We start from the raw sequence: 23,421 nt of genomic DNA, 5'->3' as shown, positions 1-23,421 counted from the left end.
TGACACCAAAGTGCCTCCACTGGAAGTGCAAGTTATCACCCTGGGAACCTTTACGTTGTAGGTACCTATCAACTTTCTTCCAACCGGAACGAAACACCTGACAACCGTTCAAATTGTACCTAGGTACACTTGTATCTACCTGCCTACCAGCACTTCATGCTAGCCTATGAGTGCCTTGATGCAGGCTCTATTGCGCTCGCCGAATCTTGCGGTTATGTAATCGCGGATACGCGCAAGTACTCGTTCCGGTTCGTGGTATATGCTCGAGGCCAAAATTGGCGAGCCTGCAGATCTTAAACTCAACGTTGGAATGGCATCTCTCCTTGTCTGGTGATGTCTTGAGATCGACGAACGCCACTTCATGTTGGTACGTGTCAGGCAAGGTTAGTACTAATGAACTTGGTGGGAAGCTTAAGTAGCTTTGGTGCCGATGATATCCTGTCCGCAAATTTGCGAGATAAGATCCTCTTACATCGGCCGGTATGCCTTCCAGCTATAGGTGGGTGCAAGAGTTCACAACGACGCGTCAGGATTCGGGGGCACCTTTCGACCGGTCCAGACTGCGTTTGCTAGGCCCTCAGGCAGTTTCGGCAGAACTCCCTCGCAACTGGAACTTGTATGATGATCCCTCCGCCTGACAGTGTCTCTGGCGATCTCCACGGACGCTCTCAGTTGAACTGCTTTTCCTGGGATGTCGAGATGGAAGAATGCCCAACCTCGATTGCTACATTGGTACCAGCGTGGACCGCAGTTCGAGCTCGCCGCCGTCGCTAGGTGTTCATGGAGCATCACATTGACGAGCCTGTGTGACGTGCCTCCTTGTCATCGTGATCATTTCCACGAACTACCCAACCTGGTCCTTATGCTCTGAACTTCCGCGGCTGTCATGTTTGTCAGTGGAACCTTAGTGGTGATCCAGCAAAGGCAAGCGGGCAAAGGCATACAGCAAATTCTGGATGGCCAGAGTTTGAATGTGCGAGCCTCTGAGCCTGTTGACAATACACATCGGTTCACTTTAGTCCCAGCTCCAGCCTCGGACTCTGACTGGTGTGCGGTCCTTAGATGGAACACGCGCCTTTCCTTCACGCAAATCTTATCCTGACAGGATTGTTCTGCCCAACTCAAATCAGCAGATCTCCAAGCCAAGGACACATTCGGGAACCAGACCAAGTGAAGCACCCTGGCTCATCAAAGCATAGGACCATTCTGGAGTCTGTCACCAGAGCAAAGAGTGACCACATCATCTATATAAGGAGCGCCATGCACGCTTTGTCGCAATACTGTTGCAAATCGTTGTCTTGCTAACTCAGGTATCACCAAACCCTTGCTCGCCACTGCCCTTTATCGTGCTTTATTCACCACAGCAAGTTTTTCTACGTTCACAACCAGCTTCAGCGGCGGTGAAAGAGAAGATGGCAACCTACTGGTTGAGCGTGATCCTGGCCTTTTGTGCTTTTTTCAACCAGATCTCGGCCAAGGATGCCAATTTGTGTGACGAGTATTCGCATCCCAAGCTCGACTGCAAGTACGGCCTCCAATGCCAATCAAACTGGGAATGGGCGACAGGCAATTATGATGGCATGGTCGTCGTAAATAAGCGGATGGCTACCCTTGATGCAGTGTCGCTCGTGGTGAAGATGTTTGGGGATGCCGACAACTTGACGTCCGAGGTATGTCCCAAAGTTATAGCGAACGGGTTATATCCAACTAACGATGACTAGCATACAAACATGACCACAAAGGCTCCCAGAATACCCAGAGGAATGACCACCATTACGGTTCCCGTAACTACAACGGTTGCTGAAAGTACAACGCTCGTCAATCCCGTCCCACAATGTTGTCGACCAACGCACGAATGCTGGGAATTGTTGAGACGGGTCGAGTTGAAGGGAATGGCAGATTCAGGCCGTCTTCTGATAGATGATCTGGAGGACTGGAAAAGGACTGAATGCTGTTATCGAGATTTCCTCACCCCCAAGGCGTTCTGTATAAATCCTATTGGACGGAATAGGGGCTGGACTTGGTATGAACCACCATTGTGCTCTCTTTTTCATAGCTAGTGGCAAATTGCAAAGCAGAGGCCATTCACACACGATGGCTCTTCTGCTCGACAGGTGTCGCCGTGTCGAAGATGGAACGTGATGTTCTGGGAAACGGACAAAGCGGCACACTGGGAGTCTTGGCGAAGTTATAGCTCAGAGAGGCGAAGAAGGGACCGAGCATCGAAATGGCAATGGTTCCCATCTTGGAATGCGAGGCATGGCGCGGATCGTAGTAAGGATTCATCATCCACCTCAAGTCCCCTGCCACCTCTCGGGCGGCTGACTGAGGTTGCTACTTGTGGTCCAACAGAGGATAGTGTAGCCAACCTTGAGAAATGCGAGAACTTGACTCCTGGTCTTTGAGCCACAGTCGATCTAGGACGCTTTTGTAGGTTGGGAACGTACAGATTATGAGGAACAAAGAAGCGTGAATTGGCGTATGGGCACCTACAGCCGTTGGAGTTCAAGGGTTGCAAGGCTGGAATGCAGCGGCTGAAGAGGCTAGGGAGGCCGAGGCGGGCTAACAAGGCTACCCTAGGCTATAATCGTTCGGTACTAGTACTATACTGGTAACACTGCACTTCGCTTGTGACTTGCGCAACTTGAACGTCTCCCCCAACTTGAATCTGCTGTACTATTCCTACAGTACTACCTGCCTAGTCGGCAGTATCATTGCGCGCAGGTGTCGGTGGTCTGTTGCAGACTCTTATCCCTCTTCTAGCACACCACATGGGATGGCTCTGACAGTATAAAGGGAGAGCAGAGGCATAAACGGTATCGCTTATGCTGCGATGGCGACGCCAGCCTCCAAGCCTCCTGGTCAATGGGAAAGGGCGGCAGCGGCAGCAGCAGCATCGGAGTCGTCACCATCGGAGCGCGAACGCGAACGGCCGAAACTCAACACCAGCCGGACGACAGCACATCGACTTCCTCCGCCAGCGCTGTTCCAAGGACCGCCGTCCAAGAATGCATCCCACATCTCTCTCGTGCTGCCTGGCGACCGGGTGCCTGGGGCACCAGGGTCGGACGTCGAGCACCCGCGTCCACAACGGATCCATCCTCCAGCGCGAGTACCCGCGGCGTCATCGTTCTCGGGCCCGTCGCTGCGCCAGCCGGCCATCGAGCCCGAAGACCAGCGCGCCGAGAGCCTGTGGGCCGAGATGCAGAAGACGCTGGCGGACGTCGAGGTATCGGCCATGAACACGTCGCACGTGTTTGGGGCATCGCACACAAAAGCGCTTGACGACCTCCGTGCTGCCCAGCTGTCTCTGGCCCAGACCTGGGCCAAGACCGAGGCGGACGAATTACATGAGAAACAAGAGTCCAATGCCGCTTCCGGGGACAATGTGGCCGAAGTGGTCGGTCAGCAGCTGGACGCCACACCCACTAATACTACTACCACTGCTGGTGGTGGTGGTGCCGGTGCTACTAGTTCGACAACCACACCTGGCCGGCGGAAAGGAGGGCCTCAGCAGCAGCCTGGAAAAGCCAACAATGGTGGCAGCAACAACAACCGTAGCGCTTTTACGAATAACAAGAATCTCGAAGAGGAGACCGAGAGAGATATCCAGCTCGCACGCAAACGGCGTGAGGCCAACGATCGCTATTTCCAGCAGGTCAACCGTGGAGTCCTCGAGGTCGTCAGCAAGCTCGACGAGGTGGCCGGTGCCATGCGAAGGGTCGAGCGTGAGTCGCGTGAGATTTGGGACGAGTCGAGCGATGGCAGCATCAGCGGCACTGAAACCGGTTCCGTCACTGACAATACTGGCTTGACTGGGAGTCCCGTGTCGGTGCGCAAAGGATAAAGACGACAGAACAGAAAGTCCTGGAAGGGGCGCATTTCAGAGTCTCCAACACCAGGTCTTGTCCCGCTTTTTCCCCTCGACAACAGTCGATCCCCTAACTGGCATGCAAGCTATGCTATGCTTACTCGGTCAATACGATATGTCCTCCCTCATCGCCGGGAATCTTTTGAGAGAAAACATACTCTGGCCCTCAACTGCAATCCTTTTTCCCAGGCAACCGCAGGTGGCTTTGGCAGAACCACTCGCCAGACGAAAAGCTTTCGTCCTCTCCGCAGCAGAGAAATGCAAACGCTGGTTACAATTGCGAGGATGCAGGATAGCTTGCGCCCAGAAACTTTAGCCATCGGAGCAAAGCTGTATTTGGCAAACGATGCCCCCCGCTGTCGACATGTGAGTGCAATCTCGATTCTACCGCCTTCATGTATGCTTTGGCCATGGCCATGAAGACTCTTCCATATTGGAGCGGTTGGGTCAGTATGGCCATGTTGCGGGAGAAAGCAGTGTGAGATACTGCAGGCATTTGAAACCAGGGCCTGGAATAGTCCTTGGGCAAATCTTCGCGTCTCACTTTCCTCTTACGGACTTTACGCTTGACAGCAGGCCCGGTTTTGCAGCTTGGCTGTCCATCCAGTCGGTGTGTTGATTGTGAGAACGTGCAACGAGTCAAATCCAGCAAGGCCCTATGGGTGAGATTGGGCAGCCCTTGGACGTAGCAAGCAGGAATGGATGGATGGGAGATTACTCGTACAGACTTGACACATTGTACATTCATTATGGCAACTGATCGCTGTTCATTGTGCTCGTCTCGAGTGGGTCATATAACGATGTGTTATATTGGTCCAAATCTACCGCTCGTGTACTCTATGCTGGATGCACTGAGCAACCACTTGCACTCGCTACCGTATCCTCTAGTTGCGCCCTATTTACGTCCCAGAAACGGGACCTCTTACCCAGCGTCGATCTAAAACAAGATCCTCTTGACAACGAAATCAGCCTTCGCTTTCATTCGTGGGCTGATCAAAGCGACTGCGACTTATTCTTTTCGGAGAAGGTCGGCTTCCCCGGTCACGATGGCTCTCCTGCTGCTCAGCAAACCGTATAGAAGTGCTTCTCGGCCTTGTTTGCAGCTGGGACCGAGAGGCTGTCTCGTCCAAGGCATCTGCCGCGAGCGTAGACAGGGCCGCACCACTGCGCCGTCGGTGTGATTGTCCAATATTTGGATCGGTTCCAGCAGAAGTCTCATTCTGATCTTCGTTCCGGTCAACATGTGACCCTGACGAACTGGGTCGGGTGCTTGTTGTGAGAGCCTGTGAGGAAACGGACTCGCCTCGGTGATGGGATTGGCTAGCGCGTGTCATGAAAGCGGGCCGTGTCGAGGGCAAAGACGCCAGGTAATCGTTATGCTGTTGCTCCTCATCGTCCAATTCTGCCCAAATCCGCCTTGTCTTGTTGCCCGGTGGGGCTTGAAGGGAAAATGTCGATGGGAGAGCCCCTTCCACCAGGAGAGGGGTTTCCTCGTCTGCAGAAGGCCGGGAAGCAGATGTGGAACTCCGCGTTCGGTTTGAGGGAAGTAATGGAGGTCTTTCATCTGTCGGTGACTGTACCAGTCCCATGCCAGGCGTTAGAGGCGTCGGGGGCGGAAGCGCTGAGTGGATTGATTCTTCGGGCGTGGTGTCATCCAGTCTCCAGGACAATGCCAAAACGCCGGAAAGTAGTATGGCCGTGCCCAATGCCACAAGACCGGCATGGAGAGCACTGAGCCTCGAGGCTTGCTGGAAGTAGATCAAGCCGTCCACGATGGCTATGATGTTATAAATGCAAAAAACGAAGGGGTATAGTACACTGGTGCTGCAAAGACGAAGACCGAGATGTAGGTAATACAACTGTGTCAAAGCAAAGAATAGTAGTGCAAGGAGGATAAGCCAAGATTGAAAGCGGTCGAACTGGTTCTTATGGTCGATAATTGTGCGCACAAGCAGCTCGACCGCCGATTTTGCGACCAGGAGAGAATGAGCGGATAGGATGCCAGATATCAAAGCGTAGCACAATCCTCGTGTCAATCGCATACGACTCACCCTAACCCTCACTGGCTGGGGTAGTTGAGCGGTGAAGGAGCGATTCAACGTAGGAGGACGTCCTGAAGTAGTCGACACGGATCGAGGCCTTTCGGATTTGGGGAGAGTCTGTGCGAGGTGTTTGTGAGACGACCAGATCTTGAGGGCGTGAGCGAACAGAATCGTAGCCACGACCACGACCATGGTCGCCACCATCCATATAATGAAATCTCGTTGATGAAGGAGTTCCAGCAACTGCCGCAGATTATGCGCCGGTTCTGCAATGGCCCCAAACGTGGCTATGAGTGCTGCGCCGGAACAAGTCAAGATCGTGCCCACGAGCGAGAAGTAAGTGAACGGCTCGCCAAGTAACAGTGTCGCAAACGCGGTATTGAAGACGAGGCCTGACGCCTGAAGTGTAGAGAGGACTGGCAAGGGTAGCGTCGTGATTTGAATGGTGCTGCCGACCAGGTTTGATATCAGGAACATAAACATCCCTAGCTGCCATTTCCTCCTTTTATATGGCGGCCGCCGTGTCTCTGGGAGATGTTTGGCATCTTCGATGATATGTGACTTTCGCTGCAGGGTCAGGCCAAGGCTTTGGATCGAGGTGGAGAGGAGGCCGACGATGATTCCAATCTGCCTAAGATGTCAGCGACGGGGACGTAACAGCGCATATTGGCCAGACGTACAGCGATGCTGCCTTGAGGCGAAATGTCACCGAGTCGGCCCATGATGTAGTGATGTCGGGATATGTCTGTGGTCCGCCCGGAATGCTAAGCGCTCCAGAAGCGAATGCAGCATGTTGGGCTCTCAAAGATGAAGGTGGTCTCTCGAGCGAAATGCCGCAATCATTTCGGGAGCGGTAGAATAAAAAAGGGAATGCAAGCAGAGTAAAGGAAAGATGCGTGTTGTACTGGCCGTGGGCGGTGTGAGTTGTTGGTAGCTAAGTACTAAAGGCTGTCACGCTGTCAGAACGTGTTTGGACATGGTGGCACGCAGTTGGCCAGACTTGTACGAATGTGAGGTGTGACTTCATTGATTGATTGCAGTTGGAGCAGTTTCCCGCCCCGTAGTCGCTGAGTATCACTCGCTCCCATACTGCACTGGAGCTTGACTGCGCATGCAGTTACAGTATCACAACTTGATATACACAGCATCTCGGACCAGACTCGAGACAATCCCCTTCGACAAGACAGAAGACATAGTCGACCTCGTTCGGTGTTGTGCAACATCAACAACCCTGCAGCCTCCTGCTACGCCCGTCGACACCTAATCTTGGGCAGAAGTCCTGAACCGAGCATCTCCCAATAACGATCCACGCCCACGACGAGACCATTGTCGCTCGTCGCTCTCTTTTCTGTCTATAAAACTCCGGCTGCTTGTACCGTTTTCAGAGATCAGCGTTATCAACAACCACCGGCAACATGTCGTCCCACGCGCTCTCGGACGACCAGGTATGCATGATCCGCAGCCAACGCAGGCAGATGTACTCGACTAACACAAGTCCCACCGGATCAGGTCGCCTCCGAGCTCAAGAAGATGACGGCGTTCATCAGACAAGAAGCGCTCGAGAAGGCCCGCGAGATCGAACTCAAGGCCGATGAGGAGTTTGCAATTGAAAAGTCCAAACTGGTGCGCGAGGAGATCGCGGCCATTGACGCCGAATACGAGAAGAAGTTCAAGCAGGCCTCCATGTCCCAGCAAATCACACGCTCCACAATGGCCAACAAGACTCGGATAAAGGTCCTCAGTGCCCGACAGGAATTACTGGATAAGTTGTTCGAGCAGGCCAGGGCAAAACTGGCCGAAGCCGGACCCAAGAGCAAGAACTACGAGGACATTCTCAAAGGATTGATCCTCGAATGCTTGTACCTCTTATGTGAGAAGAAGGTCACCATTCGGTGCCGGAAGGCAGACAAGGATAAGGTCCAGCGTGCCGCCAAGAAGGCTTCCGCCGAGTACAAGGAGAAGATGGGCAGCGATGTTGAAGCTGTGGTGGACGAGAATGAGTGGCTGCCGGAAGAATCGTAAGTTTCAAATCGTTGTCACCAGGGTAATCCCACACAATCGTTCTAATCTTGATGATCATCAGAGCCGGCGGAGTCTTCGTCATTGGTGGTAACGGCAAGATTGAGTTGAACAACACCTTCGAGGAGAGATTGCGCATGTGCGAGACCGAAGCACTTCCCAGCCTCAGAGCCACGCTGTTCGGCGAGAACAAGAACAGGAAATTCCACGATTAAACAGAACAGAGTCCCCCAATTACATGCAATGGAGTTAAGTGTATGGTAGTGTCTACTTAGTAGTGTGGGAGCTTTGTCTATTGCATCCCTTCACAGCAGAAGCAGCAAGGCGGATCTTTGGTAGAGGAAGGGCCGGGAAGCAGGGGAGACCCCCGATATAAGGAGGCAATTCGTATTTCATCAGTACAATCATCAAAGTCTGGGCTTACATTGCCAGTCTGTACAAAACTCCTTCACACCGCTTGGCGTACAAGGTGTTCTGGTTCCGCGATATCCCACAGTGTCAATCCTTCAGTTCTCCGCCCGAACGCCATGCTTGTCAAAATATAGTAACAGATGCCCCTGTCAGATAACAATACACGCTTTGAGAGATGCGTCAAGCATAAGGTGGGCGATGTCGTTCACTCGCTCAAATCTAGTTGCTTGCGAATCAATCTTTCTGTCTCCGAAGGTGCCGACGACTCCTCCGAAGAGGTAATAGTTGAGCTTTTGACACGGGCCTCACCTCGTGACACAGCCGTGGGTTCACTCCGGTTGGCCTTTTCTTGCTCCCTCTCCATCCTTTGGGCCAGGAACTGTTTCATGAAGTCTTTGCTCTTTTCCTCTGTTCGAACTTCGTCGCCGTCCCGTGCTTTTCCAGTCGTGCTGTCAAAGATGTTCTTCTTGGGCCGCACCTCGGTTCGCACAGCGTATAGAAGGCGCCAATATAGGGCTTGAAGGACATCTTTGGCCTCGGTCCGGGTCATGTGTGAAGCGCCGGTGTCGATGATTGACACAAATATGGACCGAATACTGTCTGCCAACCGGTCGACTGATCGGTTGAACGAGACCTCTTCGGCGTGTGAAGCAAAAGTTGCAGGACGCCCGCCTTCAGATATCGCAACGTCTAACACGTATGTCAAAGCCCGCAAAGCGACGTAATCAAGAGCATTAGGTCCCGTTCTTCGTCTGGTGTCGAACGCCGGGGACGTCGAGATGTGCTCCGCAAGAACATCAAGGGAGATCTGTGGTTTCAGGGACTTTCCGTCGTTAAGTGCATCGACGCCCAGAAGAAATGATTGTGCAAGCAATATACGCACACGGCAGGCCAAGGGGGAGGTTTGAGGTATATGAGCGAGTAAGTGTGCCTGCAAAGTGTCATCTTTCAAATGGTGCCCAAGGTCGGCCATCATCCTCTCTGCCACGTGAGAGCGCGAGCTTAACTCGGGCAAAGAAAGAAGCGTCTCCAGCATCTTCTCGACTGCACTGCACACACGCGCATCGCTCATCAGCTCACAGTCGGTCGCGAGTCGACAAACGGTTGAAGTCAGGTTGCCTAACGTCAAGAAGTCCATGTCCTGGCTCACGGCTTGGAACATCTCCATGGCGGCCAGTAGGTATTTCGGATCTCGTCTAGGTGGCACCCTGAGCAAGAGATGCCTGGGCTCGATCAAGCTGCCCTCCAGAAGATTTGCACTATCTGCGCCCAGCGTTTGGAAGATTGAGTGCACATTTTGAGGCGTTAGGCTATTCCTCGTCCATGCAGGGCTGGCGGCTCGAAGGCACTGAATATATGCGGACCGGACGTCATCCCGTCGTTCCAAAACCACGCTTTGGAAAATCCACCTGAGCCCCTCATCAGACAGAAGGCCTTTAGCAGCAAGCTCAGTCATGTATCCCGACAGGAAGGCTCTTGACCTGGCCTCGTGGTCCCGTGGGCTCCAGAGCTGGTGTGGGATCGCCTCTTCAGGGAAATCGAGGCCTGGCGGACGGCTGGCATGCCAGTCATTCAAGCCATTGGCTCCGAAGAACAGAAAGACACGGTCGGAGGTCAGAGCTTCCGTGCGGTCTACAGCATCCATGAGCCTTGACACGCCGGCCTCTCCGTCTTCTGTGGTTGCCACCGCAGCCAGTAGTTTCTTGTCTAGGTTCGTGTTCTTCTCCGCCTCGGATGCCTTCAGAGCTTCATTGAAGTCGTCTCTAGACCTTTTGATCTTTTGTTCAACCTCCTGATCATCGAAGTGCTCGTTGAGGATGCCAGAGATATCAAACTGGCTTGCCCGCTCTCGGGCAGCTAGCGCTCGCAGTTTCTCCTTGCTTAATGACGGGGTGGAACGACTTCTGGTAAACAAGTTCAACGTCTTTAGTCGCTCTGCCTCCAGTTTCGCGTCATCGCCCTCCGGGGAGGACGACATAGAAGTCACATGGCCGCCTTTTGTTCTTCCCAGGATATCTTCCAACGACTCCAGCGATTCCAGAGAATCTGAGCCTTCATCGTCCGAGTCACGGATCTCGATGACCTTGCCATTCTCGACAACAGCCTGGGTTGAGCTTGGCAGGTCGGTGAATGACAATGGCTTTACCAGTGTAGGTGACGATGGTCCAGGTCTAGCATCATGGCCAAATCGCGGCGGCTGCTTATACGTTGAGGGCGGGTCTAAAGGTGTATGAGGACGCGGGCTGCGGATGGGAAGAGACGCTCTGGAGCCTGGAGCGGACAACGGTGAAAAGGCACAGGATGTTGGAGTTCGTGCGGACGGATCCGCCGACCTCCTGACGGCTCTCGGAGTGGCTATAGAACTCGTATCTCGATCCGGACTCTTTGGTCGTGGCTGGCGCTCTTGGCCCGAGGGAGACGGGCGCTTGGTTGGGACATTGCTTTTGATGTAGGGTCTGAAGAAGTCGGCAATGGGTCGTTTTCTGGGGGGAGGGGACGGCATCGGGGGCGTTCCTCAGGTCATGATACCCGGGGCAATTGGTGTAGCAGCCGAATAATTCTCAAGGTCTTTGCGCCATAAGAAGAGATTCAATGGTATATGCTGAGGCAGAGCATTCATTGACAATTCCCCTCCATGGCTGTACATGTTACAGGTTGCAGTGACTGCGCAGCCTGCACATCTCGAAGGCGCCGCGAAACGCCAGGAACGCGCCAAGGTGGGTAAAGTGCGCATGCCGCATTCACGCGTCAATAAATTGTGCCCGGGGTGCCCACCGGTGCCCACCTCCCTCCCCAGGCAATAATCATACCTCTTCCGAGTCCATTTATACTGTATATACAGGCAAGGAACGAATAAATATTTCGAAAGGCACACGGAGACGGCATGGTGTACGAACAGGCAGATTCCCCGAGTGTTGCGAGCATTTCAAGCTCCACGGCAATTTTGCAATAATCGTAAGCGCTGCCGTCGTCTCCATCTAAGGAACAAGACCTCCTACGGCGCCATGTAGCACCTCGAATGTAAAGTCTTCCTACATCTGTTCGGGGATTAAAATGATGGCGACACTGATTCCCCAAGTCTCCATGGTATGATATTGATGTAGATACTTAAATTTGTACGATTTCAAAACGAACTGAGCTTTCATGCCACAACGGTCCAGCCCAGCAGATACAGAATCGATCCTGTACGGCATGCTCTACCATTCAAGAGATCCCACCCAGTGAAGGGCCGGCATGTGCACAAAACAGCGTCGTGTTGAAGCAGTACAAGACGCTGCGTGCTGAATGGATCAAAGATCATGAAATATATATACTGTCAACACAAACCCAATGGCCAGTCATCAGCGGCGGCGAGGAGGTCGACGGTCAGTAGTAGGCAGATACCAGGCGATCTAACGCAGTGGATGAGCACCTTTCTAGCCGACAGGGTTCTTCATCAAAGTTCACATTTCATTATTGTGAACATAATGTGCAAGCGCGGTTGTGAGAATTGAAGGTGAGGTCGAAAATTTTTGCCCGGAGAGACGCAATATATTTGATTAAATGTAAAATATACGGCGGACCACACACCACAAACGGTCGGCCATCTACACTTCGAGCCCGGTAAACTTTGGGGGCAGTGAGAGGAGTCCATGGGGGTCCACATCCTCCCATACTCCTTGCTCATCTGTCATTTCAAGCAATTCTATCCTTTCATAGCACCCTCTGCGCCGTTTTGTCGGTGTTTGAGAAGATAGGTCGCGGTTGAGATATTCACGAGCGCGCTGCATTTCGAAGTTGTCTAACGCATTCAACATGTTCCCTGGAAGCATTGGGCCACGCAACTTTGGACGAGGAGGGTGTCGGTCCATCCGCCACTCTCATTCTGGGTGGGCGTCTCGCCCAAGTCATAACTAGGATCGAACCCTCCTGCTGCCCAGGTCGTATATCCCAGGAAAACATCGGCATTGCTGTTCAGGAAGCTTAATTCCTGACAGAGGAGAGTTGCACAGTTGGCGTTGTTCAACCCTCCTGTTTCCGTGAGCAGCGCGACCCGGCCATTGCTCCGGAGATAGTCGGCCAAGTTGGACAATCCTGCCCTGCCGTAGGAGGTGTCGATATTGTTGGTCACGCACTCGTTGTTGCCACCCGAGTCGTTGGAGTCGAGGTACTCGTGCACCTCGAATACCAGCTTGGACGTCCCGCCTGCTGGATCCGTGATTCCCATCAAGGCCGGTCCGGACCCGTCAGAGTTGGATGGTAGGTATGTGTTCGCGTGAATCCAGCCCTTGCCCGGGAGGATGATCAATTGAGACACAGCTCCCGTCTGCCGAATGGCATTGACCACGGTCTGTAAGGTCGACGCCCACGTGCTGATGTCGATGACACCGCCATCCGACGATTGGCAGCCTTCGTCGTGCGGCTCGTTCATCAAGCCAAATGCAACACGATCTTCCGACGCATACGCCGTGGCCAGCTGGCTCCAAATCTCGGCAAATTGAGCTGCCGACGGTCCATCTTGGCCAATGATCTTGCCGTTGAATCTGGCATAGTTGTGCATGTCGACGATGCAGAGTGATGCGCCAGAACTCAGACATCCTTGGACAAGTGAGTTGTAAGTTGCAAAATTGTCTTGATCGATCGTGTTGTTCCCTAGCGAGCCGCCATCATATTGGTTGATCAAGTATTGCCACGAAACTGGAAGTCTGAAGGCGTTTAGACCGTCATCATTGACGAAGTGGTTGATCTGCGCGATGTAGTTCTCGGGATCAACGTATGGCGCAGCCGTATGCACACCACAGGTATCATAGGAGCCGAACTCAAAGCCGGCAATATTGACTCCTCCGTAACGCACGCGTGTAGCGGTAGAAGACGGACTAGTCGAGGTAGTGGTGGAACTGGCTGTCTCGCTGCTCCCTGCTGAGGATGTTTTTGAGGCTGCCGAAGTCGTCACGGTTGAAAATGTTGTTGCTGCAGTCGTGCTCGACGTCGTGCTTGTAGACGCGCTCGCTGGATAGTATTAGTCAGGACCCAGTAGACAGACCTGGACGACTTACCGCTTGTAGGTTCGAGACACTGCCAGTAATAGTCATTTCCATATACACACGACCAGTCATCGTCGCAGCAGGTGGGACCTGTCCAGCCAATACCGCCACACTGACCCCAGTTCGTGGCACAGGCAGATGGCGCCGTTGAGGTTGACGAAGAAGTTGATGTGGCGGTGGTTGTCGGCGTTGTGGATGTCGGGCTTGAAGTGTCTGTCGGCGGCAGACACTGATAGTAGTAGTCATTCAGGTACTGGCAGCTCCAATCCGACTGGCAGCATGTAGAGCCGGTCCAGCCAATTCCACCGCATTGTCCGTATGTAGAACTGCATTGCGAGTTGCCCACGTAAGTTAGACATTGATAGTAGTAGTCGTTCACATATTGGCAAGATGAACCGCTCGCACAGCACGTAGATCCCGTCCAGCCGATCCCACCACATTGTCCATACAGAGCCGAGCAGCCTTCAGCAGCTGCACGGGACGAAAGGAGGACGAGTGAGCCAATGCCGAGCGACAGGCGCGTGCGTACACCGCGCTGCATTCTGTCCGTTCTGTACGCCCGTGACTCAGGTGAAAATGGCTATGATGTTGGCGGTCTGGTTGAATACCGGAACGGATTCACTCCATATCCTCGCCCTTGCAACCGACTTAGTTTTCATTTATACTCAACAGAGAGGGAGCCCCTTTCCACCCTGCTTGAAGATCTTGACTCGGACGACATGCCCGCTCCAAGTGGACATCACGCGCCGGTCATGCCTGTCAGTACCCGCTGCGACCGTTGTATTGTCGGCCCCCTGTCCAGGACCAGGCAGCTGCTGAGAGAATGCGGAAATTTCTTCGTTGGTGAAAGACAGTGCGGCAACACCCTGATATCTCAGATATTTCGGATCTCGTAGTTGATGGGTGACGGACGCTCGGGCCACATTGCAATCAACGACCACGTCCGGGGAAATTATACACGTCAAATGGACCTCTCTTCATTCCTGACAAGCAAATTGATACAATGCCAGGGGTGCAGCAATTGATTAACTGAGACTCTCGGCAGCGGCCAGAATTCCAGGGCTTTGCCGAGTGCTCATGGCACATGCCGGACCTGCTGACGAGGCCACGTCGAGAAACCCCCCTTGCAGCGATTTGCGCTTCATTTCACTACTGTGACGTGTTGTGGTTGCAGACCTGTCAAAAGATACCACAAGTATTCGGCATTTCATTGTCGATGCCGAATGTTCCCCGAAGCCGATCATGGCGGAGGATAGTCGAGCAAGGCTCCCTCTGACTTGAATCAGTCTCTCCTCGTTGGGTCATCCCATAGTAGGGTCTAGATGGGCCGGTGTGCCAGACGACAGAACCACCATCAATTGGACCTCATATACACCTTTCATTGCAACAACGAAAGGGCTGGGGAAACAATTTGACGTCTCAACGTGTACGTTGAGATAGAGTTCACTGGTTCAGGGGTAAGGGGTATTGTAGTCACGTGACTGGGTCGCAAGGCTGAGAATGTCACGATTGGCTCGGGATTTAATCCAAGCAGCTGTGCTTATAAGTTATTCAATAAGAGTGAATCCCTTTTTGGTGTACCTGGTTACTACCTACCTAGGTACCTATACGCACATGGCGACATCCCACTCGCTCGTTTCAAGTACGTTCGCGGAATTGCCATCTATTTTCTCGCTATATCATGGCTACCATGTTCATCTAGACTTGAAAGTTGCGATGTGTGGGCGAGAAGGTCATGGTAGAGCGCATTCATACTGATATCTACTATGCACCTAGAGTGCACATGTATGTAGAGCTGATCCCCAAAGACAAGAGGGTACAGACCATATACCACCTCCTCGTTTAGTCCTTGGTTTGAGAGGTTGTGGTTACCAACACCTGGGGCTTAGTGTCCAGACCTTCTTCGCGTTGCTCTGCCTCCAATACTTCTGCAAAAGCTTGACGTTTCGGCCTAATGACGAACAATAGTTAAAGATCTGCAAAGACGACTCCAGATGGGGTTGCCCAGTTTTGGCAATGAGGGAGCAGGGGACATACGACAGATACCGCTTGTCGACATAGCGCAACACGCACGTCATGACGACGGCCAAAGCCCAAAGGGCAAGAGCCGATTGCCACCCATACTTATCTAGACAGAGCAGTCAGGTTAGCGAGCTGGCATCGTTACGGACGCGAAGTGTGATACTCACAATAGGGTGCCTGTGATGCCGGCCAGGTAAGAACTTGACTCCAAGCGGAGATGGCATAGTAAAAGGCAACCGCAACGCCCACGATCAGTGTACGTGCCTCCGGGTCCTGCGGCATGCTGTTGAAATGTCAGCTAATGCGCCAGATTCATGAATGGATGAGACGAAGGAGGCTTACAGGTCCGACAGCCATGCGAAGATGAGAGGTGCCGTGCCCAAGGTGATATAGGACAGGAAGTAGCTGGCGTAAGCTGCAGAGAGGCTAACGGAGTTCGGGTGAGACGTCCAGATGCTCATGATAATGCAGGTCATGATGCCAATAAGCCCTGCCATGTGTCAATATTGGCATTACCAACAGGGCGTGGTGAGGATAGCAGACCTTGGACTACAATAAGGGTCCATCGGGTTCGTAGAATATCCGACAGGAACGCCCAGATCCAGACTGAAGAGACGGAAATTAGCCTGCAGAGCACTAATTGGGAGAGCGGGGGGTATGTCCTACCAAAAAGAACTTGAATAGCTCCACCTCCGATCGGGATGGAGTTGACTTGAGATGTCGTCCATCGCCTTGTCCCGTCTTCGTTCTTGATCGACTTGAGGAATAGTGCAAAATATGCATATCCCCAGCTGCCCAGGACTGTCGCGGTGTACAATGGGGAAATGAAATACACCAACCAGGAAGTAAAGGTGCGCCTGTTTACTGGTCAGCTGGGCTTTCAAGATTTCATGCTGGGCCGGAAGGTCCGCCAACGTACCTGGCAGCAGCCCAGGTGACCTTCTTCGGTTCGGCACGATGGTGTCGTTTCAGCCTCGCCATAGCCATTTCGCCATGGTTCCTGTCAAACCAGAAGGCAAGCGGGTTCGGTTTGTTCGGCAGATCAGGTATCATGAAGAAGCCGAAGAATCCCCACGTCACGGTGATGATCGAGTTGATGACAAATAGCCACCTGAGAGTATTAGTTGTGTTGTAACAATCCATGTAATCGGCTGGTCCTCACCGCCATCCCGCTAGGGAGCTGTGTCCTTCCAAGGTGTTAATGATGGCGACCTGCAGTGCCCCAGACATCATGCTCCCCATGGCCTGGCAGGAATGGTAAAACCCCATGCGCTTTGCCAGTTCTGTCGGAGTGTACCAATGCACTGTGGAATCTGGTCAGCCCAATCTCGGGACGAGCAACATAGTCCTCCAAGTAGAACTGGAAGGTAAGAAATACAACGGCACCCGTTTGGCTGACATACTCAATAGGGTCATCATGCCAGGCCACGCACTGCTCTCGCAAAGGCCCAGGAAGAACCGCAAGACGTAGACTTGCTTTGCGCTGTGTGTCATTGCAATGAGGCCAGTTATCATGCCCCAGGCCAGTTCCAATCCTGAGAGCCACAGACTCGGTCGCACATAAGTCAAGATGATCTGGGATGGAATGAGCATGATGCAGTAGGCGACATTGAAATATGTCTGGAAGCTGGTTCGAGGTTAGCTGGATGTCCCACAATTTGGGAGGCAACACCAACTAGTTGAGTTGATTCTTGTCGAGGTGCAGGTCCTCCTGCATCCCGGACACGTAGGCATTGGTTATATTGCTCTGGTCGAGGTACCTGCAATCACGGGTTCGAGATCAGAGGATGATGCGCCCGGCGCCATATGTTATGACTTCTTACTTGATGACTGGGCGATGGTTAGAAATAGGCTCATTCAACAGAATATGGACAAGGATATCTGGCGCTCACCTTGGGAAAGACAACCAAATGTCAGAAGGAACATATCGAGACGCCGCACAAGGCTGCGCTCAGTGGGTGTGCGCTCATGAGACGCTACCCCCGTGGCCGGAGGGAAGTTCAACGACACCATGGTCAACACTGGACGAAGGGTGGCCGCAACTGGGGAATTCTGCAGCGGAAAAAGAAGGGACCGCGATGCCTGGACGGACTGCCTGTCGACGACAACGACATGGGTTTGGCCTTATATGTAGCCAAATTGGCGTCTGTTCGCACCTCCATACGTCCCGCCGCCGCTCGCGTGCGTGTAGCATGGCTCCCTCTCCCCTCGGATTCCCAGTCCCCAAACCAGGTTGATGGTGGCAAAGTCTCCAGAGCGCAGACCGACAGCCGCATGATGACCATGACGGTGATTGGATGCTAGAACTTGAAGATCGATAGCGAGGTGGGTATAGATATTGTCTGGCCTGGAGAAGTGGATAACCAGGGAGGTTGGATGGCGGTGGTTATCTCGCTATGACCTGCATCAATTCGACTTCTGGTCAGATTGCTAAAGACGGCGTATACAACTAGTAGACTGCAGACGTGATTGGGCGTGGGCTTTATCAATTCAAGTTCCACCGCATTGACGGGTTTTCCCCGATGGTCGGCACAATCTGCCGCCCACACTTCAACATGATAGCGAAAGCACCAGGATACCGGGCTAACCGTGCCGCTTTGACATGAGTATACTGTGATACTACTGCATCTTCTCTGAGGTAAGTTTTGTCTCATCTCCTTCTCGAGCTCTTTGCCGACGCAATGGTACAAAACCCGTCCGGCGGAGACCCCCGCCCCAGCTGGCCTCGTGCCATTTTTTAGTTCCGGTCGTCGTGGGGAGACTGTGGAAGGGTCCGAGGAGCGTGGAGTAAAGAGTACTAACAACTATACTAGTCGATGTTACGTTGCCCGCGCATCTCCATTAGCCATTCGCCTCTTCTGTCGTCGGCAAAGCGACCGCTTTGACACCGGAACCGGTCTCTTTGATACGGAGAATTGACCCTCCCGCCTCAAGGTGTATCCATTGCGGTGTGGTTATTTGCTTCCCAACAGTGTGGACACTTTCACGGCTGCCTATATTTCGCTCCATGAGATCCTTATTTCGCACCATTGCCAAGGCCACTTCTGATATAAGGTTGCTAAGTGCTTAGAGATTACAGGCTCGTTACGCCTTAAATTACGATGTACCTATAGCACTAACTCGCCTACGCCTATAATGCCCATAACCACTCACCCTTATTATCGCACGCCTACAGCGCCCGCAACTCCTGCAACGCCTGCAACCCCTATAAGCCTGCACCGCCTGTAACTGCACACCTATCACTGTGCGCCTACTACCACCTATTAAGCGATAGGCGTACAGTGGTAGGCGTGCAGTGGTAGGCGTCGTAGGTGTTATAGGCGCTGTGGGCGTACGATAATAGGCGTATGAATAATTACAGAGTATGTATTGCAATTACGTGATATACGGCGCTATAAGGACAAAGCAAAAGCGGCTAGCGTTGCGCAAAAAAATTACTTGAAGTAGTTTAGCGGTGGTGCGAAATAAGGATGTCGTGGTGCGAAATATAGGCAGCCCACTTTCACGGCTGGTAGGCTATCGCCTATCCTCAACGGCAAGATACGTGGTATATATGTCCGAGGAGACATGCACCGGCAATGATAAACATATGCCTAAAGACATACATCTGTCGAGCTAAGGCCGCTCAAGCACCCATAGCACCCATATCCTTGCCATGAGTTCGCATATCGGACTCCCTGTCCCGAACCCCGGGCTCAGCTTCTGGCAGAAAAGCACTCGCGCGTTTGCTCACCTGAACGCGAACTCCGGCGCCGCTCTTCCCACAAGAAGTCAGTACGTTATCATCGGATCAGGCCTCGCTGGGTCTCTTACTGCTTTCGAATTGCTTGAAGCGGGGGTCCAGGCCCAGGATGTAATCATCATCGAAGCCAGAGAAGCTGCGAGTGGCGCAAGCTCGAGGAATGCCGGCCACGTTCGACCTGGTATGTATATCCATATTCTCCGGACCCCCCGCGTTGCGCGACAAGGCTGATGACAGACCGCATCGTCCAGACGCTTTTCGAGGGTTCCCTGTCTACGCCGCTGCACATGGCGTAGATCAGAGTGTGAAAGTGCTTGCCAATGAGCGGCTGGTTCTCCATAAGGTCGACGAGTTTGTGAGAACCCGTAACGTGCCCTGCGACTTCCATTTCACAAAGACCTTCGACGTGTGTATGACCCCCGAGTTTGCCGACTACGAAGCGGCAAGTTTCGATGCCTACAAGAAGGCCAGTGGGGACGTCTCTCACGTCAAGTTCTACGAAGGTGCTGAGGCAAAAGAGAAAACCAGAGTGCCTGGTGCTGTGGCCGCCTATGAATGGCCCGCTGGTTCGATTCATCCAGCAAAACTGACCCAATGGCTAATCCGTAGCTGCGTTACGAGGGGGGTAAAGCTTTTCACTCATTGTCCGGTAACGAGCGTCAAGGAGGTCAAATCTCAGGCTGCTTCGGATGCTGCCCAACCTACCCTCTGGGCTGTTCACACTGCTCGAGGCACCGTTGTGACACCAACTGTCGTCCACTGTACGAATGCGCACGTGGGATATCTGCTACCAACATTGCAGAAATACGTGACGCCTTGCCGGGCCCAGGCCATGTCAATAATTCCAACTCCATCCTTCGCAGGCGACAATGTCATACCTCACACAATGTCACTCAGATATACTATAAAACATTTCCATTCACTCATCCAACGGCCATCTGACGGAACTTTCATCCTGGGTGTGTCACGTGGGAATCCAGCGCTGAGCCCCGAAGCGGTAGCGGAACTCCAGACGACGGACGACACGAGGTATTCTTCCGAAGTCCTGCAAGCAGGTATTAGGGGCTGGCGCGATATTTTCCCCCAAACTGAAGCATCGTCCGTCCGACACGGCGAGGGTGTAGACCACGTATGGACTGGTATCATTGCTATGTCTACAGACCACGTCCCATTTGTGGGACCCATCGAGTCTCTTCCGGGACAGTATGTGTGCGCTGGCTTCAATGGACATGGTGAGTTCAGCATTTGTCCCGTCCCAAAGCTCCAGTTGACTGTGTTCTAACGGGTGTCGTGTCCAAAGGAATGGCCAGAATCTTCACGTGTGCCCCTGGTGTGGTCAAACTGATCATGGGCAAAGATTGGAATGCCACAGGCCTGCCGGAATGCTTCCAGATGAGTGCATCACGGTTGTCGAGTCTGAGAGATCTGGCAAAAGGCCAAGATCCCGTGGAGCGAGCGTGGGCAAGTAATGCCGGTGGCTCCGCAAAGCTTTAGGTTTGCACCTGCGTCAAGTGCCTCGAAAGAGGTACTCATGTAGGATGTGCGATAGTATCATCTGCGCCGAAACTCAACAACGCGGCGGCCGTAATAGTTGGTACGCGTTGGTTGCCACACTATATAGGCCATAGTAGAGTAGATCAACACGGTGTCAACACCGTATCAACACGATTTTAATATAGTATCCGATACAGTTTAGTTTCACCACGGTTCCAAATCGGTGTCGATCCGAGTCGGCGTGCTTAAATCGGTGATATAATTAACGTTTGGAGCCGTATCGGAACCGGTTTCGAACCGTAGTGGAATCGATTTCCAGTGTTGAGCCTCGGATACGGTTTGGAGCCTCGATACGGCTATAAATCGATATTACAACTACAGGACTGGCCTCCTATAAAGGCTCAATCAGGGATCGCGATATCTAGGATCAGATCTAGTTCGGACCTAGTTCGGACCTAGTTCGGACCTAGTTCGGACCTAGTTCGGACCTAGTTCGGACCTAGTTTAGATCTACTTACTGAACTAGGTCTGATCTTAGATCGATCCTAGGTCGATTACTAGGTCGGAGGCTTAATCTGTTGATTTTCTTAGATCCGGATCGGATCCGGATCTTGTATTAGGGCAGTATATAGTAGTTAAAAAAAAAGAAGGGTTCGAACTCTAGTCGGAGTACTCCTTTTTTGTCTTAAAGACTATATAGTATCGTTAGAATTTTTTCTTATTTAAATTATAGGCGATAGCGACGTTGTTACTACTCGACTATGATACTATTTATAATAGTTTTTTCGATATATAAATCTATAATCTATAAATAATACGTAATATATTTTAAACTTTTTTTTAATTTTTTTTAAATTAAGTTACTTAATGATTCTACGATTCTACGATCCTACCATCCTTCGATCCTTCGATCCTTCGATATAGTGATTCTATAGTACTAAAGGGGCTATACTACTTAGGATGAAGACCGTGTCAATACGGTTTCGACGCGGCTTCGACGCGGGTTCGACGCGGGTTCGATATAGTATTCGATACGGTTTCGAACCGTAGTAAAACCGGTTCTACTACGGATCCGAATCGGTTTTAAACCGATTTCGATCCGAGTCGGCGTACTTAGATCGGTAATAAAATTAACGTTTAGAGTCGTATTAGAACCGGTTTCGAACCGTAGTAGAATCGATTTCGAGGTTCAATACTGTGTTAATACGGTGTTAAATCTCGAGAGCCTTAAATACGGTTTAGAGCCTCAATACGGTTTCTACGTTTACTACTTGTACTAGCACTACTTTAGTAGTACTAAAGGGTCTACGTCTGACTGCACGCCTAACTACACGCTCGCTTAATAGTGCGTACAATAGTGCGTTCAATAGTGCGTTCAAGAGTGCGCCTAATAGTGCGCTCAACAGTAGTACGTCCAACAGTGCGTTCGACCGTGCGTTCGACAGTGCATTCGACAGTGTATTCGACAGTGCATTCGACAGTGCATTCGACAGTGCATTCAACAGTGCATTCGACAGTGCATTCAACAGTGCATTCAATAGTGCATTCAACAGTGCATTCAACAGTGCATTCAACAGTGCATTCAACAGTGCATTCGACGCTCGCTCGACAAGGCGCTCGACAGGAATACGCGTAGTAGGACGATCAACAGGACGCTCGACGGGACGCTCGAGTAGGTATACGCGTAGCAGGACGATCAATAGGACGATCAATACCTATATATAGTATATAGTAGTACGTAGGAGATGCGCGCGTAGAAGTCGCGTAGTTAGATAATAATTAACAAGGTATATAGATAGTAGATATACTCGGACTAGTAGATATACTTAAACTTATAGATATACGCGAACTAGTAGAATCCGAATAAATAGAGTCGATATAGTTTCAATACGCTTAAACGTGTAAATAGTTCCGAACCGGTTTCGAACCGATTCCGAATCGTATTCGAATCGATTTCGAATCGATTTCGAATCGGTTTCGAATCGTAGTTAAACCGTATCGGATACGTATTCGATCCCCCAAAAGGTTTCGAAACCGTATTGAAACCGTATTAATACGCTATTAATACTATATCGATTCTATAGAGGGTGGGCACCTATGTAATCCTATACTGATCCTCGAGTAGGATCGAAGTAAAATCGGAGTAGGGTCGATATAGCGTCGATCCTATATCGATACTAGATTAATCCTTACTAGGCGGGCATATATATATAGTATTTTCACATTAACTACTAGTAGAACTATAATCGAAAAAGTCTACGCCTAACTGCACGCCCAACTAACAGTGCGTTCGAAAGTACGTTCGACAGTGTGTTTGACGAGACGCTCGAGTAGGTACACGCGTAGCAGGACAATCGACAGAACGCTCGGTAGGATACTCGGTAGGACACTCGGTAGAACACTTAGTAGGACGCTTAGTACATAGTCTTAATACGCTTAAACTTATAAAATTAGTTCCAAATGGATACCGAATCAGACCCGGATTAATCTCAAACCGGTCTTGAATCGGTTTTGAACTACTATATATTTAATTCTCTATAAACGGTTTCGAGACCGTGTCGAAACTATATTAATATAGTATTAATATAGTATTAATATATATATACCCTTCTATAAAGGATTAATCCTCTATCGATCCTATATCGATAAGTATATCGACCCTACTCTAATCCTTATCTAATCCTACTCGAGAATCACTATAGAATCGCTATAGGATTACTATAGAGTTACTATAGGCTAATTAATATGTTGAGAATCACTATAAGATTACTTATTAACTTAATTTAAAAAGATTTA

General features: G+C 51.5%; 8 protein-coding genes across 8 annotated transcripts; 4 read left to right on the top strand and 4 right to left on the bottom strand.

The window, feature by feature from the left end:
* The first annotated feature begins 72 nt into the window (after nucleotides 1–72).
* On the top strand, nucleotides 73–2,490 carry HMPREF1120_04848 (uncharacterized protein). Its single transcript, XM_009158995.1, has 2 exons — nucleotides 73–1,670; nucleotides 1,722–2,490. The coding sequence occupies exons 1-2, from the start codon at nucleotides 1,413–1,415 to the stop codon at nucleotides 2,058–2,060; spliced, it is 597 nt and encodes a 198-aa protein (XP_009157243.1). The 5' UTR covers nucleotides 73–1,412; the 3' UTR covers nucleotides 2,061–2,490.
* Nucleotides 2,491–2,622: 132 nt separating this feature from the next.
* Nucleotides 2,623–5,794, top strand: HMPREF1120_04847 (uncharacterized protein). Its single transcript, XM_009158994.1, has one exon. It carries the CDS (start codon nucleotides 2,834–2,836, stop codon nucleotides 3,845–3,847), a length of 1,014 nt encoding a protein of 337 aa, XP_009157242.1. The 5' UTR covers nucleotides 2,623–2,833; the 3' UTR covers nucleotides 3,848–5,794.
* On the bottom strand, nucleotides 4,556–6,870 carry HMPREF1120_04846 (uncharacterized protein). Its single transcript, XM_009158993.1, has 2 exons — nucleotides 6,594–6,870; nucleotides 4,556–6,540 (listed from the first exon to the last, which is right to left on the bottom strand). The coding sequence occupies exons 1-2, from the start codon at nucleotides 6,633–6,635 to the stop codon at nucleotides 4,837–4,839; spliced, it is 1,746 nt and encodes a 581-aa protein (XP_009157241.1). The 5' UTR covers nucleotides 6,636–6,870; the 3' UTR covers nucleotides 4,556–4,836.
* A 38-nt stretch (nucleotides 6,871–6,908) lies between these two features.
* On the top strand, nucleotides 6,909–8,388 carry HMPREF1120_04845 (ATP synthase (E/31 kDa) subunit). The gene is made up of 3 exons (XM_009158992.1): nucleotides 6,909–7,358; nucleotides 7,423–7,931; nucleotides 7,997–8,388. Exons 1-3 carry the CDS (start codon nucleotides 7,329–7,331, stop codon nucleotides 8,145–8,147), a joined length of 690 nt encoding a protein of 229 aa, XP_009157240.1. The 5' UTR covers nucleotides 6,909–7,328; the 3' UTR covers nucleotides 8,148–8,388.
* A 160-nt stretch (nucleotides 8,389–8,548) lies between these two features.
* On the bottom strand, nucleotides 8,549–10,846 carry HMPREF1120_04844 (uncharacterized protein; the record flags this gene model as incomplete). Its single annotated transcript, XM_009158991.1, has 1 exon — nucleotides 8,549–10,846. One exon carries the CDS (start codon nucleotides 10,844–10,846, stop codon nucleotides 8,549–8,551), a length of 2,298 nt encoding a protein of 765 aa, XP_009157239.1.
* Nucleotides 10,847–12,133: 1,287 nt separating this feature from the next.
* Nucleotides 12,134–13,439, bottom strand: HMPREF1120_04843 (endoglucanase; the record flags this gene model as incomplete). The annotated part of the gene is made up of 3 exons (XM_009158990.1): nucleotides 12,134–13,199; nucleotides 13,277–13,332; nucleotides 13,380–13,439. The coding sequence occupies 3 exons, from the start codon at nucleotides 13,437–13,439 to the stop codon at nucleotides 12,134–12,136; spliced, it is 1,182 nt and encodes a 393-aa protein (XP_009157238.1).
* A 1,462-nt stretch (nucleotides 13,440–14,901) lies between these two features.
* HMPREF1120_04842 (retrograde regulation protein 2) lies at nucleotides 14,902–18,138 on the bottom strand. Its single transcript, XM_009158989.1, has 12 exons — nucleotides 17,282–18,138; nucleotides 17,213–17,219; nucleotides 17,066–17,149; nucleotides 16,793–17,016; nucleotides 16,552–16,693; nucleotides 16,309–16,500; nucleotides 16,056–16,246; nucleotides 15,933–15,995; nucleotides 15,732–15,879; nucleotides 15,557–15,672; nucleotides 15,405–15,495; nucleotides 14,902–15,318 (listed from the first exon to the last, which is right to left on the bottom strand). Exons 1-12 carry the CDS (start codon nucleotides 17,400–17,402, stop codon nucleotides 15,210–15,212), a joined length of 1,488 nt encoding a protein of 495 aa, XP_009157237.1. The 5' UTR covers nucleotides 17,403–18,138; the 3' UTR covers nucleotides 14,902–15,209.
* Nucleotides 18,139–18,902: 764 nt separating this feature from the next.
* On the top strand, nucleotides 18,903–20,861 carry HMPREF1120_04841 (uncharacterized protein). Its single transcript, XM_009158988.1, has 3 exons — nucleotides 18,903–19,312; nucleotides 19,383–20,363; nucleotides 20,432–20,861. Exons 1-3 carry the CDS (start codon nucleotides 19,045–19,047, stop codon nucleotides 20,623–20,625), a joined length of 1,443 nt encoding a protein of 480 aa, XP_009157236.1. The 5' UTR covers nucleotides 18,903–19,044; the 3' UTR covers nucleotides 20,626–20,861.
* Nucleotides 20,862–23,421: the final 2,560 nt, after the last annotated feature.

The sequence above is a fragment of the Exophiala dermatitidis genome (genome assembly GCF_000230625.1).
Source record: "Exophiala dermatitidis NIH/UT8656 unplaced genomic scaffold supercont1.4, whole genome shotgun sequence".
Lineage (NCBI taxonomy): Eukaryota > Fungi > Ascomycota > Eurotiomycetes > Chaetothyriales > Herpotrichiellaceae > Exophiala > Exophiala dermatitidis.
The sequence above is the reverse complement of the archived record's forward strand: the minus strand, read 5'-3'. Positions and strand labels throughout refer to the sequence as shown.

What these genes read in the sequence shown, in the direction of transcription:
- HMPREF1120_04848 (XM_009158995.1), top strand. Translation starts at nt 1,413, where the DNA reads ATGGCAACCTACTGGTTGAGCGTGATCCTGGCCTTTTGTGCTTTTTTC. An exon ending in CCGACAACTTGACGTCCGAG is followed by an intron (nt 1,671 to 1,721) that starts GTATGTCCCAAA and finishes AACGATGACTAG; the next exon opens with CATACAAACATGACCACAAA.
- HMPREF1120_04847 (XM_009158994.1), top strand. Translation starts at nt 2,834, where the DNA reads ATGGCGACGCCAGCCTCCAAGCCTCCTGGTCAATGGGAAAGGGCGGCA.
- HMPREF1120_04846 (XM_009158993.1), bottom strand. Translation starts at nt 6,635, where the DNA reads ATGGGCCGACTCGGTGACATTTCGCCTCAAGGCAGCATCGCT. An exon ending in CGCCTCAAGGCAGCATCGCT is followed by an intron (nt 6,541 to 6,593) that starts GTACGTCTGGCC and finishes CATCTTAGGCAG; the next exon opens with ATTGGAATCATCGTCGGCCT.
- HMPREF1120_04845 (XM_009158992.1), top strand. Translation starts at nt 7,329, where the DNA reads ATGTCGTCCCACGCGCTCTCGGACGACCAG. An exon ending in ACGCGCTCTCGGACGACCAG is followed by an intron (nt 7,359 to 7,422) that starts GTATGCATGATC and finishes CCACCGGATCAG; the next exon opens with GTCGCCTCCGAGCTCAAGAA. An exon ending in GAGTGGCTGCCGGAAGAATC is followed by an intron (nt 7,932 to 7,996) that starts GTAAGTTTCAAA and finishes GATGATCATCAG; the next exon opens with AGCCGGCGGAGTCTTCGTCA.
- HMPREF1120_04842 (XM_009158989.1), bottom strand. Translation starts at nt 17,402, where the DNA reads ATGGTGTCGTTGAACTTCCCTCCGGCCACGGGGGTAGCGTCTCATGAG. An exon ending in AGCTCCCTAGCGGGATGGCG is followed by an intron (nt 16,501 to 16,551) that starts GTGAGGACCAGC and finishes TAATACTCTCAG; the next exon opens with GTGGCTATTTGTCATCAACT. An exon ending in GTCACCTGGGCTGCTGCCAG is followed by an intron (nt 16,247 to 16,308) that starts GTACGTTGGCGG and finishes ACCAGTAAACAG; the next exon opens with GCGCACCTTTACTTCCTGGT.
- HMPREF1120_04841 (XM_009158988.1), top strand. Translation starts at nt 19,045, where the DNA reads ATGAGTTCGCATATCGGACTCCCTGTCCCGAACCCCGGGCTCAGCTTC. An exon ending in TGCCGGCCACGTTCGACCTG is followed by an intron (nt 19,313 to 19,382) that starts GTATGTATATCC and finishes CGCATCGTCCAG; the next exon opens with ACGCTTTTCGAGGGTTCCCT. An exon ending in CGCTGGCTTCAATGGACATG is followed by an intron (nt 20,364 to 20,431) that starts GTGAGTTCAGCA and finishes TCGTGTCCAAAG; the next exon opens with GAATGGCCAGAATCTTCACG.